At 48.1% G+C, this 12,994-nt stretch overlaps 3 protein-coding genes across 3 annotated transcripts; all 3 read left to right on the top strand.

Moving 5' to 3' along the window:
- Window positions 1-249: 249 nt before the first annotated feature.
- Window positions 250-2,045, top strand: ONS95_001677 (uncharacterized protein; the record flags this gene model as incomplete). Its single annotated transcript, XM_058494883.1, has 4 exons — window positions 250-1,123; window positions 1,217-1,299; window positions 1,353-1,472; window positions 1,599-2,045. The coding sequence occupies exons 1-4, from the start codon at window positions 460-462 to the stop codon at window positions 2,043-2,045; spliced, it is 1,314 nt and encodes a 437-aa protein (XP_058355190.1). The 5' UTR covers window positions 250-459.
- A 1,335-nt stretch (window positions 2,046-3,380) lies between these two features.
- On the top strand, window positions 3,381-5,675 carry ONS95_001676 (uncharacterized protein; the record flags this gene model as incomplete). The annotated part of the gene is made up of 12 exons (XM_058494882.1): window positions 3,381-3,609; window positions 3,658-3,863; window positions 3,915-4,072; window positions 4,117-4,269; window positions 4,317-4,569; window positions 4,619-4,735; window positions 4,789-4,831; window positions 4,893-4,943; window positions 5,000-5,088; window positions 5,143-5,190; window positions 5,308-5,358; window positions 5,412-5,675. The coding sequence occupies 12 exons, from the start codon at window positions 3,381-3,383 to the stop codon at window positions 5,673-5,675; spliced, it is 1,662 nt and encodes a 553-aa protein (XP_058355189.1).
- A 1,756-nt stretch (window positions 5,676-7,431) lies between these two features.
- On the top strand, window positions 7,432-10,184 carry ONS95_001675 (uncharacterized protein; the record flags this gene model as incomplete). The annotated part of the gene is made up of 3 exons (XM_058494881.1): window positions 7,432-7,752; window positions 8,034-8,501; window positions 8,564-10,184. The coding sequence occupies exons 2-3, from the start codon at window positions 8,311-8,313 to the stop codon at window positions 10,182-10,184; spliced, it is 1,812 nt and encodes a 603-aa protein (XP_058355188.1). The 5' UTR covers window positions 7,432-7,752; window positions 8,034-8,310.
- Between the last annotated feature and the right edge of the window lie 2,810 nt (window positions 10,185-12,994).

Genomic DNA, 12,994 nt, shown 5'->3' with positions numbered 1-12,994 from the left:
AAGATTACGCTTCTTGGTAGTCTCCTAGTTGTGACGAATGTATTTGAGAATCTATACCAAAATGCAGCAGTCCAACCAGGAAAGGTCCAGGTTAGTATACATTTAAACTATGTCTTAAATTATGGATAGTTTGAGATCTGTGATATCGATCCACGCTCGCACTAGTATCCTTGGAGCGAGATTCTCAAGACTATATCTTGTTAACAACCCAGCTTTCCTCTGGTATCAGCCCTGAAGAAGTCTGACTGAAATATCTATAGTTTAACTGCAAAAGCGACCTCGTCACGAACGTCGCGATGTCGTTCTAATATTATTTTACTAGCTACTGCCATAGCTGTAGCCTGGGGGGTTTTTTTGTGGGAAGTGTATGTCTTCAGCGGCCCAAAGAACTCACATGTCGACGACCAGCTGCATTTGCTACCACACCATACATTGTATCATGCCCAAGGGCCGCAGCAAATGCAGAAGTTGGATCTGAATCACCTCACTAGACTTACACATACGCCTATTGTTGATTACACACGTCGAGTCATCAGGACAGTGCAGTACCAAGGCGAAAGACACGAATTGACTCGCATCGACCAAAGCCTCCTAGGCCCGTGGATACAAGTCCAACGAACAGAGATGTCTGCGGTAACGGTTCCACAGATGGCACCGCTCATCTTGAACGTACCTATTGCTCCAGAAGCGGATACGGGCATATTCTCCTTTGGTATGGCAACGACCGTACCAAGAATACAGGACTCGATATCTGGTATCTCGCACTGGCTTTCACACTCTAAAACGCAGTTGCATGTTCTGGCACCTGCAGATGCCAATGCTGCGATTGTAGAGATACAGATGCGAAAAGACTATATGAATGTATCTATTCACGCAGTAGAGGCTTCTTTTGCGCGTCGATATATTTCTCTGATTGATAAACTATACAAAGAGCGAAGTGCAAACACTCGCTGGCTTGTCCTAGTAGATGATGACACATTCTTCCCCTCTCTAGCCTCACTTGCATCCCATTTCACCCAAAATTACGACTCGGATATCCCGGTCATAGTGGGGGCTATGTCGGACGATCTACGTGTCATCGAAATGTACGGAATGTCTGCTTCGGGAGGCGGGGGGGTTTTTAGTATGTACATTTTCCCTTCTATTCCAGCGTCTCTCGGTGGGATATCTTACGCAATCCGAGCCAAGGGTGCTTAAAATATCTAATTCGATGAAGTATCTATTCCTCTGGCGGAAAAATTACTACAACAGCGGGTGTGGAGTAAATGCCTAGCACTCCCAAACAACGAGGGAGATGAGGTAAGCTATCCACGATGAATATACTTAAGTGCCCACTAACCAGACGGAACTAGCTCCTCGACAATTGCCTGAATAAATACACACAAATAAGGCCCATTTTTGATCATATGCTGCATCAAATGGATATATACAATGGGGAAGGCTCTTCGCCCGAAGCAGGGTATCTGGAAAGTGTACGTTCATAGAAGCACCTCAATCACCCATCATATGCATTAGGTGCTCCAAACCTCCTAGGAAAGGCCCTACGGCCCACGGGGTGCATTGTTGATAAGTAGCTGCTGACATCATGACCTTCACAGGGTAGAAAGCTACTGAGCATTCATCATTGGAAAACATGGTACGACTTCAATGTATCGCTTGGAGCTGCTGTGGCCGTCGCGACCGGTGACGAGGCAATATTTCAACGATGGCTCTTCGAGGGGGACACAGTCCTTTCCAATGGCTATTCTGTTGTTGAATATCCACGAGTGGGCGATTATGGTGGTATTACCGAGGAAGAGCTTGGTGAAGTAGAATATACTTGGAACGAAGGTGATCCAGAGGAACTCTGGCGTTATGTGCATATGATGGGACCACTAAGGCCTCGAAAAACAACGGAGAAGAAAAGAAGCGCCAGACTGGTTGACGCTGTAGAGGTTGTCACGATGGAAGGTCGGGCGATACGACAGACGTACATGGAGAAATCACAGATCAGTACTGCGTTCAGGCCACGGGAAAGGATTGTGGAATTAATTTGGCTGTTTTAAGATCACAAGCAAATTCTGTTCTCTTGCGCATTTGTTTTAAGTATCAAAGATTTCGCAGAGCGCGTCTTCCTTTCGGACGCAAGCTACAGGGTGAAGATAACTACTATCACAGATAAGCTTTCATCGCTATATTGTACTAGAGTTCCCTGAGACAAGATTATGATAACGCATATCTTCCAGCATATCAGAGCAAAGTTACATGTGTACTTGCTTTGGATTCGGGACCGGCTGCTAGTGACTGTGATTTCCGCTTCGTGGTAACATCGTTATTGCTAGCTTCCGGAAATGGGCGTTGGATATGAGCTAGGACTGGTTTTCTTACTATGGTGGAAGGCTAGAAAGCCGATCGAAAGAAAACATGGATTCTGGTCGAAACAGAGATGTATGGAGAGCTTGCCGCCTGGCAGATTGTGTTGCGAGCGGCGGCGCGGGGGGGGGGGGGGGGGGGGGGCTGAAAGGAGATCATCCTCGGAGCGCTGACAGGAATACAGATAAAATCAAGATAGCTAGTCAGTCCATAGGGTCAATTTAGTTGAATATTCTCAAGAACAAGAGCAAGACTACGGACTAACGGAATCCATCGTTGCAACGGGAAATTGATCGCCATCGTCTCTTGGTAGGTATATTCGTTTATATTCGATTCAGAGTGATGGGTTATTGTCCTGTACTTTCATTAGACCCGAACATGGCTGCTTCCAGACGCTCTGCTATCTGCCGTGTATAGCAATCGTATCGTCGTCTTGCCCAGCACCATCCCACTATCGGACTTCCACCGCTACTCCCAAGACTTGCCAATACTCAAGATCCACGTTCTTCGGCGGCTTTACTCCGTCCATGCTTAAGCGAGAGCAAGCGAGCGCTAGCCGAGGAGAAACCCCATATCCTCAGCTCACCAAGCCATTTTCCAAGACCAGTTGCGGACGGAGAGCTCCCTAGCTCATACGAACAGTTGTGCAAGATCTGTTGAAGTTAGCCACCGCCCCCGAGTTTTGCCGGGACAGACGACAGTTTGGTGTGGCTGCAGCCAGAAGAAAAGGACGTTTTGTCATCTCCTGTGTCAAATTTCAGGCTAACAACCCGAAAGCTGCTCCAGCCAGCAATCGAAAGTAGTGCTGTAGTAAGAAGTGACTTCTGAAACAAAGGAGAACTCCGTTGGTGTTGCTTTGCTAGTGTTCATATGCTGCAAGAAAAAAACATCTACTACACTCCCCATAACATGACAACTGCCACACTAGGTTCCTGGTGGTGTGGGGTGCGGGGTACTCCAGACCCAAACCCAGGTCTGTCCTGTTCACAACATGGTGTGTATTATAAGAGTCGGGTCTCCCCCCGCCTATGTTATACCTCGACATCGCAAGGGAGACCGAGCACTTGAAAAGCCTGCAGTCACTTTCATACATATTTGAGACTTGCCAACCTGCCACCATGGGCTGCTTCAATCTCCATGCGTCGAACACGGATGATCCGCCTGAAGTCCGCAATTGGCGCATTCACGTCATTGCACTTATCGCATCAATGGGATCTGTCGCCATGGGATATGATACAAGTGTTATCGGAGGAACAAGTAAAGAAGCCCTATTTCCAATTTATGCAACTGTCTGACACTAAACAGTGGCTCTTGATTCGTTCAGAAGAGATTTCGGACTGGCGGATGTTTCAGCTCACACTCGAGATACTCTTCAAGGAAACATCGTTTCGACTTTTCAAGCTGGATGCTTTTTCGGATCTCTCCTCACTTTCCCATTGGGGGAGAAGTTTGGACGTAAGAAAGCGATCATGTTCGCCAGCTTGGTGTTCTGTATTGGTGGTGCAATGATGGTAGGTGGTTCTACAACGGTCTCAGTCTTATGACCAAGCTTACGAGTATAGACCGCTGCGGACGGCATCATTGCTCTCATTATCGCTGGAAGAGCCATTGCCGGCCTCGGTATTGGCGCAGTATCTCTCTTGGTCCCAGTATACATTGCCGAAACATCGCCTCCTTCGATTCGTGGCCGCCTTGTCGGAATTTTCGAAGTCCTCTCGCAGTATGTTCTCGCGATCCATGAGAGGAGCCTTACTGACCTGATAGGGGTGGTGGAATGTTAGGTTTCTGGATCAACTATGCCGTCAATCGCACTATTAGCGTGGAGGGCAAAGTTCAATGGATAGTTCCTCTCTCCTTACAATTGATACCTGGGGCGCTTTTATTCTTTGGAATAATATTCTGTCCTGAGTCTCCACGGTAGGTGTTAGACGCTGGCAAGAAGTACTAGAACTAACATATCAAAGATGGTATGCGAAAAAGGACAGATGGGAGGAGGCAGGCAAGACACTATCTCAGATCCGCCACCTCGATGAAAGCCATCCATATATCCAGAGAGAGCTGTCAGACATCCGGGAGCAGATCGTTATGGCCAGCCCAGCCAATGGGCAACCCATGAAGAAGATGGATATGTTGAAGAGGCTCTGCCAGAAAGGCACCAGAAACAGGATCGCCATTGGCCTATTCTTGATGGCTTGCCAAAACCTCACTGGCGTTAACGTCAGTGCACAGGAGACATGATTATCGAATGACATCTAACATTTTACAGATTATCACCTACTACTCTCCACGGATTTTTGAAACTCTTGGTATTACCGGAACTGATACAAAGCTCTTTGCGACTGGATTCTATGGAATAGCCAAGACGCTGGGAATGATTGTCTTTGTCTGTGCCATGCATGCTGTAGTATGTTGAGGGAGACACTAATTGCCTGATAGTCTGTGTATCTTGTGGAAAAAGTAGGGCGACGACAAGGACTCAGTATGTATCATGCCGTTCTGTGGATGGGCGAGTTTTACCACGAATACTAATAATACTGCAGTATGGGGTGCTTTCATCGGTTCTTTACCAATGTGGTACATTGGTGGTTATGGTAAGATAGCCCCCCTCAAGACGCTCAAATTTTTTTCACTGCTTAACAAAATACAGTGATGAGAGCAGACCCCGCAGGAGCAGCAGCGAAGGGTGTCGTCTCACAGAGCGGAGCCGGGTATGTTGCAATGGTTTGCGTGTACCTAGTGAGTGCCAATATATTGCAAATGTGGTCATTGAACGTATTAACGCTAGCCCAGTACGGATTTATTTATTGTATGACATGGCAAGGAATTACATGGGTTTACGTAGGTGCCCCGGCAGTAGCCATTTATCCCAACCAATTGCCTCAGGGCTACTTTGGTCCCGAAAAACCTCTAGAGACATATACACTTGATTAATTGCTAACTCCTAGATCATCTCAGTGCTCTGAGATATTCCCCTTTGACATTCGTCTGCTGTGTGTTGCGATTACCGTAAGTCTTTCCACCCCCACCGCAGGGCAGCCCGAGTCTAACTGCTCGCTTAGACTGCCGATCAATGGCTGTGGAGCTTTGTGATCTCACGAACTACTCCCTACATGATTACTTCTCTGGGATACGGGACTTACATGTTCTTCGGTTCTCTGATGGTGCTCATGGGAGTCTGGGCGTGGTGGGCTATACCCGAGACCAAGGGCAAGACCCTGGAAGAGATGGAGGCCTTGTTCGGTGTTCCTGCCGCCCTTGAAGCTGCTGGATTCCAGAAAGAAAAGATTGAATGCATTGAGGACATTCATCAAGCAAAGGTCTGAGCTTGAATTCCTTCTATCTGGTGGCTGAAGAGGGTAGAAAGAGAGAGATGGAAGTTCACAATTCGTTTGGCGAAGGATACTTGGACAGGGAGAGCAGCAAGGCCATGGAGACTAGGGAGAAGCAAGGCGAGTGAGGAGACATTGGGTGACAAGACCTGTTGTTCGTTCACGTTGCGGTCTGTCGAGGAATTGCTGATCTGTGTTTGTACTTAACGATCAAGAAATAGACATTTGAGTGACTGGGAGTAACTTGACCTTCATTATTTCCTGCTATTTAGGTGTTGAAAGATCACCTGGCGAATGTAGCACTGTAGCAGGTACCCGATCCGAATTCCGATATTTATATTTCCTGGCTTAGTTATGCAATAGCGCGGGTCGGATTCTCATTGCTCGTGTTTGGGAACATTAATTCGCGAGGAGGAGTTTGCAAAGGGGGATAGCACAAGTAGTTACTGTCAATAAGCAGCGTGGACAGGTGCATAGGTGTGTGGAGACTTCTGAGTGAGGTATAAAATTGCGTGTAGAATGGTCTCTTGACGGGATGACAGGCGCCTGCGTTTAGGAAAAGGGAGCTGCTTAAGCTAAACGTCAATATAAAATCATCCATTTCAAACAAGGTGCGTATATGGCATGTTATTTGATCTGCTAAAACTTACCCGATGGTGCTACATAGAGAGTATGGAGGAGGTAGAGGTCGTCTACAACCTAGAGACATCACCACAGTCGTGGGTGATCTGGTTATGGTCACAGCATTCGCAGAGCAGTATCGAATCGCACAGCCGTTTTCGTGCGTGAAGTAAATCGTTCTAAGTTCCCTTAAAAGGCCCTTAAAAGGATATATGCTCTTGGCGCCATCTGCATGGAATCACGGGAATTCCGATTTCCCCTCCCACTCGCATCTCCTCCCAACAGGGTTGTCATCTCACTGTGTCGAACGAGTGATTTCAACATCGGCGTCTCTATGGTCCATGACAATGCATCGATCCTCAACCAAGGAGATTTTAGTGCCGTCCTTCGAGACTGAAAGTCTTCTAACGAGCTACCAAAACACGAATGCACCTAACGTCGTGTGATATGGAAAAGTTACATTGCCCGCTTTCTCAGCCCGCCTTTACAGGCAGAAGGCGGATTTGCTCCGAGCCTGACCCTTTCTTTGTCTTTTGTCGTCGACCTTCCATGGCCAGTCCAGCCTAGCCCGTAGCACAGGTGTTAAGTGGCGAGGATACTGGCTCACAGAACTTGCACAGCCTCCTCTCAGTTCCCGTCCCAGTGGTAGTGTAGAAACAAACACACGAAGCACATCATTATTTACAGGACTTCTTGTGCCCGCCAAAACCCGAAACGAAGCTAGGTCATGCCACCCCAAACCCAATCTCTAATAATAAGCGGGTGGCGCTCTTGGGCGTTTCTGGGCATGGCATGGCATGGCATGGGATGGTGTGGCACCGCCAGCGAGTGTCTCTTACATCGGACAAGCATCTATCATAGGTACGGTACCTACTCGAGTACAGTACAGTATAGTACAGCATATGGTGATGGTGATGGTGATGGTGATGGTGATGGTGATGGTGATGGTGATGGTGATGGTGATGGTGATGGTGATGGCGATGGCGATGGAAATACATTTGCGCCTCACCCTTTCTTTCCCATGCCTACTTTGAGCCTCGAGATATCGACATCTAAATATAAGCTGTCATGACTTATCGTATCATATCACATCATATCAAATCTAGGTATCTTCCATTCCATTTCCATTTCCATTTCCATTTCCATAACAGCCACCCCTTCCCCCCCTGTGGCTCCCGATCCCGACTGTCCCCGAGCCGAGGGTGGGAGGTGGGGTGAGGGTGAATGTTCTAGCTTCCAGGCTAGAAGCAACTGAATGCTGTACCTGGGTAGGACGACGTTACCTGAGAACCTGGAGAACCTGGAGAACCTGGAATGGAATGGAATGGACGGGAACGCCCCGACTTCGACGGGACCCGACTGTACAGTACAGTAGGTACTGGCTCAACTCGCTCGACTCACCAGGTAGGACACTACTGGACATGTACCTATGCACATCTACCCTGCCTAGGTAGGTACCGTAAATTTCCTACCGAGCCTACCCTACCAGGTATAGGTAGGTAGGTTACCTTAGGTACCTTGTTAAGGTGGGGGAGGGGCGATTCCGGCGGCTTGCTCAGTGCCAAGCTTCCTATGTCCTGACTCCTGTGCTACTGTATCAGTCCCCCAAGCTAAGCTAAGCTCTCTGGCTGTGCTGTGCTGTGCTCCAGCCAGTCGTTTCAAAAGTCTCGCAGTCTAAGACGACGACACACAACATAAGACAGGACAAGACTCACCACTTTTCTTGTCCAGGAACAGACATACAGCATAGCATAATTGAGATGGGAAGAAAAATCCAACCTCGAGACGCAAACATCGCTCCTTGATCCTCGATCCCGACCGACAGCATTGACAGGCCTACCTACCTTAGGTACTTTACCTACTTTACCACGTCACGCGAGAGAGCAAGTGCCACAACCGGGCAGGGCAGAAACAGAATTCCTGATCACGAGTTCCTTGACTTCCATGCGTGCGGCACTCCTGCCAGACTCCCAGACTCCCACTCCTGCTCTTACCCCGTGTCACGAAGATGGCATCGCCAGTGCAGACAGCTGCAGCGGCCCCAGTTAAGAAGGCACCGAGGTCGTCGCTCTTGAGGTCTTGCGAAAGATGCCGACGAAGGAAGATCCGATGCGATGATTATTTCCCCTGCGCTGCGTGTACGCGACTTGGACTTCAGTGTAAGTTGAGCGATGATCGAAAAGCAGAGAGATCGCAGAGGTGAGTCTAGAACAGCAGCATGAGCAGTCAACCATGACCTGCAGTTGACAAATCGAATCCAGTTTCCTCGAAGAGCGTGTCAAAAGATTAGAAAGCCTTCTGGCACAGCACGAGAACCGTGAACGTGGTGTTTCGCCTGCTTCCGCTTCGCTGTCAGCCACTCCGTCTGCCTCGATGGACATGCCAGGACCGTCACAGCACCATCTCCGGCTGCAAATTCCGACGTCCCCGTCTCCAATGTCGCCCGCTCCCGAAGACTCTTCGATGAGTCCCGGTCCGGACGTTCAGGAGTATCCGAGGGGCTATATGTCGTCGTACTGCTCATCGCCAGTAGATTTCGCCACTAGTCCTGCAGGAGATTTTCCTCCCTGGTTATCTTCCGATGCTTTCAGTATCCCCAGCTATCCCTCATTCTTTGACTATCCCAGACAGGCGAAATCATTCCCATCTACTCCTAGCAACAATTTCGTGGATCCTACGAATACCTTCTCAAGCATTAGCTTCTCCAGAATGGGTCAGGGTCAGCATGACAGTCTTATGGTACCAGAAATTCCCACCATCGAAGTCACTTCATGGGAGGCGCAATCCAACCTGTCAAACGATGGAGGCATGAATGAAACGGCACTTAATCTGCCCGATCTCAGCGTTGGCTCGTGGAGCGGTCCACCATCACCCTCATTGACAGCAGTAAGCCACGGCTTTGTCAATGACGAATATCTTTCGGAAGTCGATCTCGATCGGCATTCTCGACGGCCCTCTGTAGCCTTCTCAGAGCGCTCCTTCAGCGATTTGGACTCTCTAAAGCCTGATATGCCCATGTCACCCTCTTTCTCTCATTCTCGTCCAAGGTCGAGGTCCGATGTCCTGCCCCAGTCAACGCGATACCTGCATGCGACACCTGTGTCTTTCCGTCCGGAATCAAACCACATCCACCCTCAATCTTTGGGTCGTTTTGGCTCCGGCAAATTTATTCCTGACGCCGACGAAGGCTCATATACTCGCATCTTCTTCGAGCGCATCCACCCGTACTTCCCCATTCTCTCCCAACATAGGTTCCAGTCATGTGCAAACACTAGTATCGACAGCTCCACTATGGATCAGCAAACACGTATCGAGAAATTGGAGAGCATGCTGGTACTAGCCATCGGATCTCAATTTCAAAGTAACATTGGAGGATGCCCTTCCCCGGTACCTCGTCTATACTTCCAAACGGCTATGCAACTGTACCCAGAGAATGCATGGCAGCAAAGCCCTACACTGAAGACGTTACAGGAACACTTGTTGGTGGCTATTTATGTACTCCTCTCCACATACTGCCCTCCCTACCCAGCAGAGGGTAGCCACGAAGCTCTAAATGCCATAAATCCAAGTATTTGGATGCTAAATGCTTTTACCACGGCGGCGGCAATCGATCTCAACCTTCATGCTCGTAATAATCTTAGCGCCTCTGAGCAGGACCTCTTCATCTCAGTGTATGTACTGGACATGGTGGTCAGCATCTTGTTAAGTAGGCCGAATCTGCTGAGAGGTCTGAACATTGATATCGGCGGGATGCGTAGAGTGCAAGGTACTACGGAGGTGAACAGAATGAGAATGGATGAAGTGGCAAACGAAGATCTTGGTAGTGGTTGGAGATGTGTTTTGGACTGGTATAGGACTGATGGGCGCGATTTTGTCTTATAGAGGGGGGAATGCAAAACGTGCACACCAAGCTAAAACAGAACTCGGGGCTCCTGGTGTAATACGGCTCTAAGTAAGAGACCGATACCCAAGGTTATTAGTACATGATATCATAGGTGATATCTATGTTCCATTCTGCCAGGTTGTACTCTGGACTATCTGTATCTGGTTTACACTAAACGTTATTTTTCAAAAAGTATTTGATACATATAACTATGGTTCGAAAATGGAGAGCTCCCTCGAAATATGCAATTTTGTGTCTGGATGAGTTGTACTCTCGTATAATACCTTAACAAATTCTCGTCGACTTGTTGTCGCCTGCTTTGTGTACTCGCACTCGCTTACGGGAAGTAGTGCAGTCAGGGGCATACGCGCCAAGACCTCGCTTATACATAACCGGAATGCGAATGCAAATGTTTCTTATGTTTGTTAGCACTCATTCCCGGATTTGGTCCCAGTGGATTAATTGAAGTATTGCAGTTCAATTATTTCATCAGAGAGGGCATTTTCTGGCATATTTGCGATATACTTGTCGTCGCTGAGTACCCGGGTGATTAAGTTCGATGCTTGCCGTAATTAATCCTTCCAATTACTTTATACCCTTCTTGGTCTTTGGGTGCTGGCTCACAAGGGCTTGTGTCTAAACTTTTATTTATGAAACGAGGTAAGGGTGAGCAGAAAAACCTAGAGTAGAGTGGAAACTGCAAGCTAGGCAGGTATATCTCGGAATTTGAGATGAAGCAATGCACTCTCTCGACGCCAGGAGTTTTGTTCTCGTCTTTTAATAGATGAGAGTCACCACGATCTCCGCAGGGAGAACACTATGACAGACTTACTGTTTGGCGACGGCTGGGCTTGGGCGAAGCCTGAGCTGGAGCGGGTCTACACCACATCGAGTGTGGGCCTTTCTGCTTGGGAAATCTAGGTCTGGATTGTCAAATTGATTAGTGACAGTGAGAGTCGGTTTAGATGTCTGTGACAAAGGTGGAAATTCTGGGGTTAAGAGAATAGTATAATGGCTACATGTCATTCAGAGATAGGGTTCTACAGTACTCAACAGTTACATGACAGGGACGAAGAGATCAATAGATGTTTTCAAAGAAAAATACCACAGCCATTCAAGTCCTACAGACCAAGCCCGTTGTTTTGATCGATGGACTTTACCACAGATTGGCAGGAAGAACGACTTGTACCAGGACAACATGACAGGTGACAGGGATATTGGAACTCAGGAAATACTATACAGTCTGATATCGCGGTGTTCTTTGAGTCACAAGCCTACATCTCGGTACAGATAAAGATTGAACAATGCATGCCACAGCAACCCGAACAAAGAGGTATTTGTCCCACCGGATCGTCAAAATCAAAGAATAACAAGGCTATAGACTAGAGATTTTTGCCGCTTACTGTTTGCTCGAGCATTGTTTATAGAAATGGAGTCAGGCAAACCTGTGATAGAATGGGCACTGGTTTTTAAAGCTTCAGACATAACATCACGTTGTAGTCTCGAAGGATCCACACGACAGCAATTCCAAGCATCACAATTATCTTAATATGCTTGGAAGATATACCACCGGTCCACCTGTCCGTGCGGGTATGTGTGGGTAAAAGACAAACAGAACCATGGCTATATCTGTGCAGGTGGACATCATCGCATCGGCGGCTCGGGAAAACATATCGGGGAAACGAAATGGCGAATGGACCAGGAGGCAAAGAAAAAGGCCGAAGAAGCTAAGAAGGTGAAGCACAACATTCTTGGTCAGCAAAGAGCGAGGGAGAAAGAGGAAGTATGCATTCGCACAGCTTGATCCATGAACAAGTCCTCACCACAGTCCGTCTCGGAGACAGAATCCGAAGAAGTGAGGCGAGAGTCTCGCGAAAGAGAGCCGAGGGAGCTTAGAGAGCGTCAAATCAAGCAAGTGAAACCCGTCCACGAGCCGCCTTGTACAACGAAGCAGGAGAAACGGAGTACATCTTGGAAATTGGACGGTGATGGTAGAAAGAAAAATCCCATAGCGCAACCTACTGCCGAACAGATAGAGGCGGAGCTCGCCAGATCCCGTCTACAAAGGCAAGGAGAAAATACCCAGGCAATTTAATGGAAATCATGGCAGCGTTCTGAGCAAACCACTGATGCCAAAGCCCCAGAAGAGAGAATAGCCACATGGGCGCGTATTAGTGTTACCAAGAGAGAATCCACGCTTGCTCCATCTATACAACGGTGTAACAGACCTCGAGCCCTCCCAGAGCAAAATCTAGGCCCTGTTGCTGAGCCAATGCCATGAGCAAGTCCACCCACAGCGATGCCAAACAGTCGGAGAAAGCACGAGCACGAGACCATACGGCAGAGGAAAAACATTTCAAAAGAAAGGGAAAATATGCGCGGGGAGTAGTGGCCTCGAAGATAGTGCAACAAACTGGCGTTGACGCATTAGACAGATAAGCATTATTTTCATCTTAGCACGATAGACCTACGAGTTGTCTTACAAGTCGTCTTCGCCGAGCCTGACAGCCTGTGGTCCGAGAAGGGAAAAGGTAGGTAGTTATGAAATGCAGAACAGCTGAGATTGGGAATAGCCCGAATAAGCTACCAAGGACATAAGGGAATGGAATTTATATCGCAATAGAACGAGATGTTACAAGAAATTTTATGTAAACTGGCTGTCTTCACCACAATCGTCATAACTGCATTGGCAGCGGTACTTATTGCTCTATTGTAGATACCGCTGCATCAAACTTGTACTTAGCGCACCCCGCGTCTCCCCGCGAGACGAGAACTGCCCCTAAGCGAAACTCACGATTCCTCGCCTCGA

The sequence above is a fragment of the Cadophora gregata genome (assembly GCF_030347475.1).
Source record: "Cadophora gregata isolate MNR1 chromosome Unknown scaffold_10, whole genome shotgun sequence".
Classification (NCBI taxonomy): Eukaryota; Fungi; Ascomycota; class Leotiomycetes; order Helotiales; family Ploettnerulaceae; genus Cadophora; species Cadophora gregata.
The sequence above is the reverse complement of the archived record's forward strand: the minus strand, read 5'-3'. Positions and strand labels throughout refer to the sequence as shown.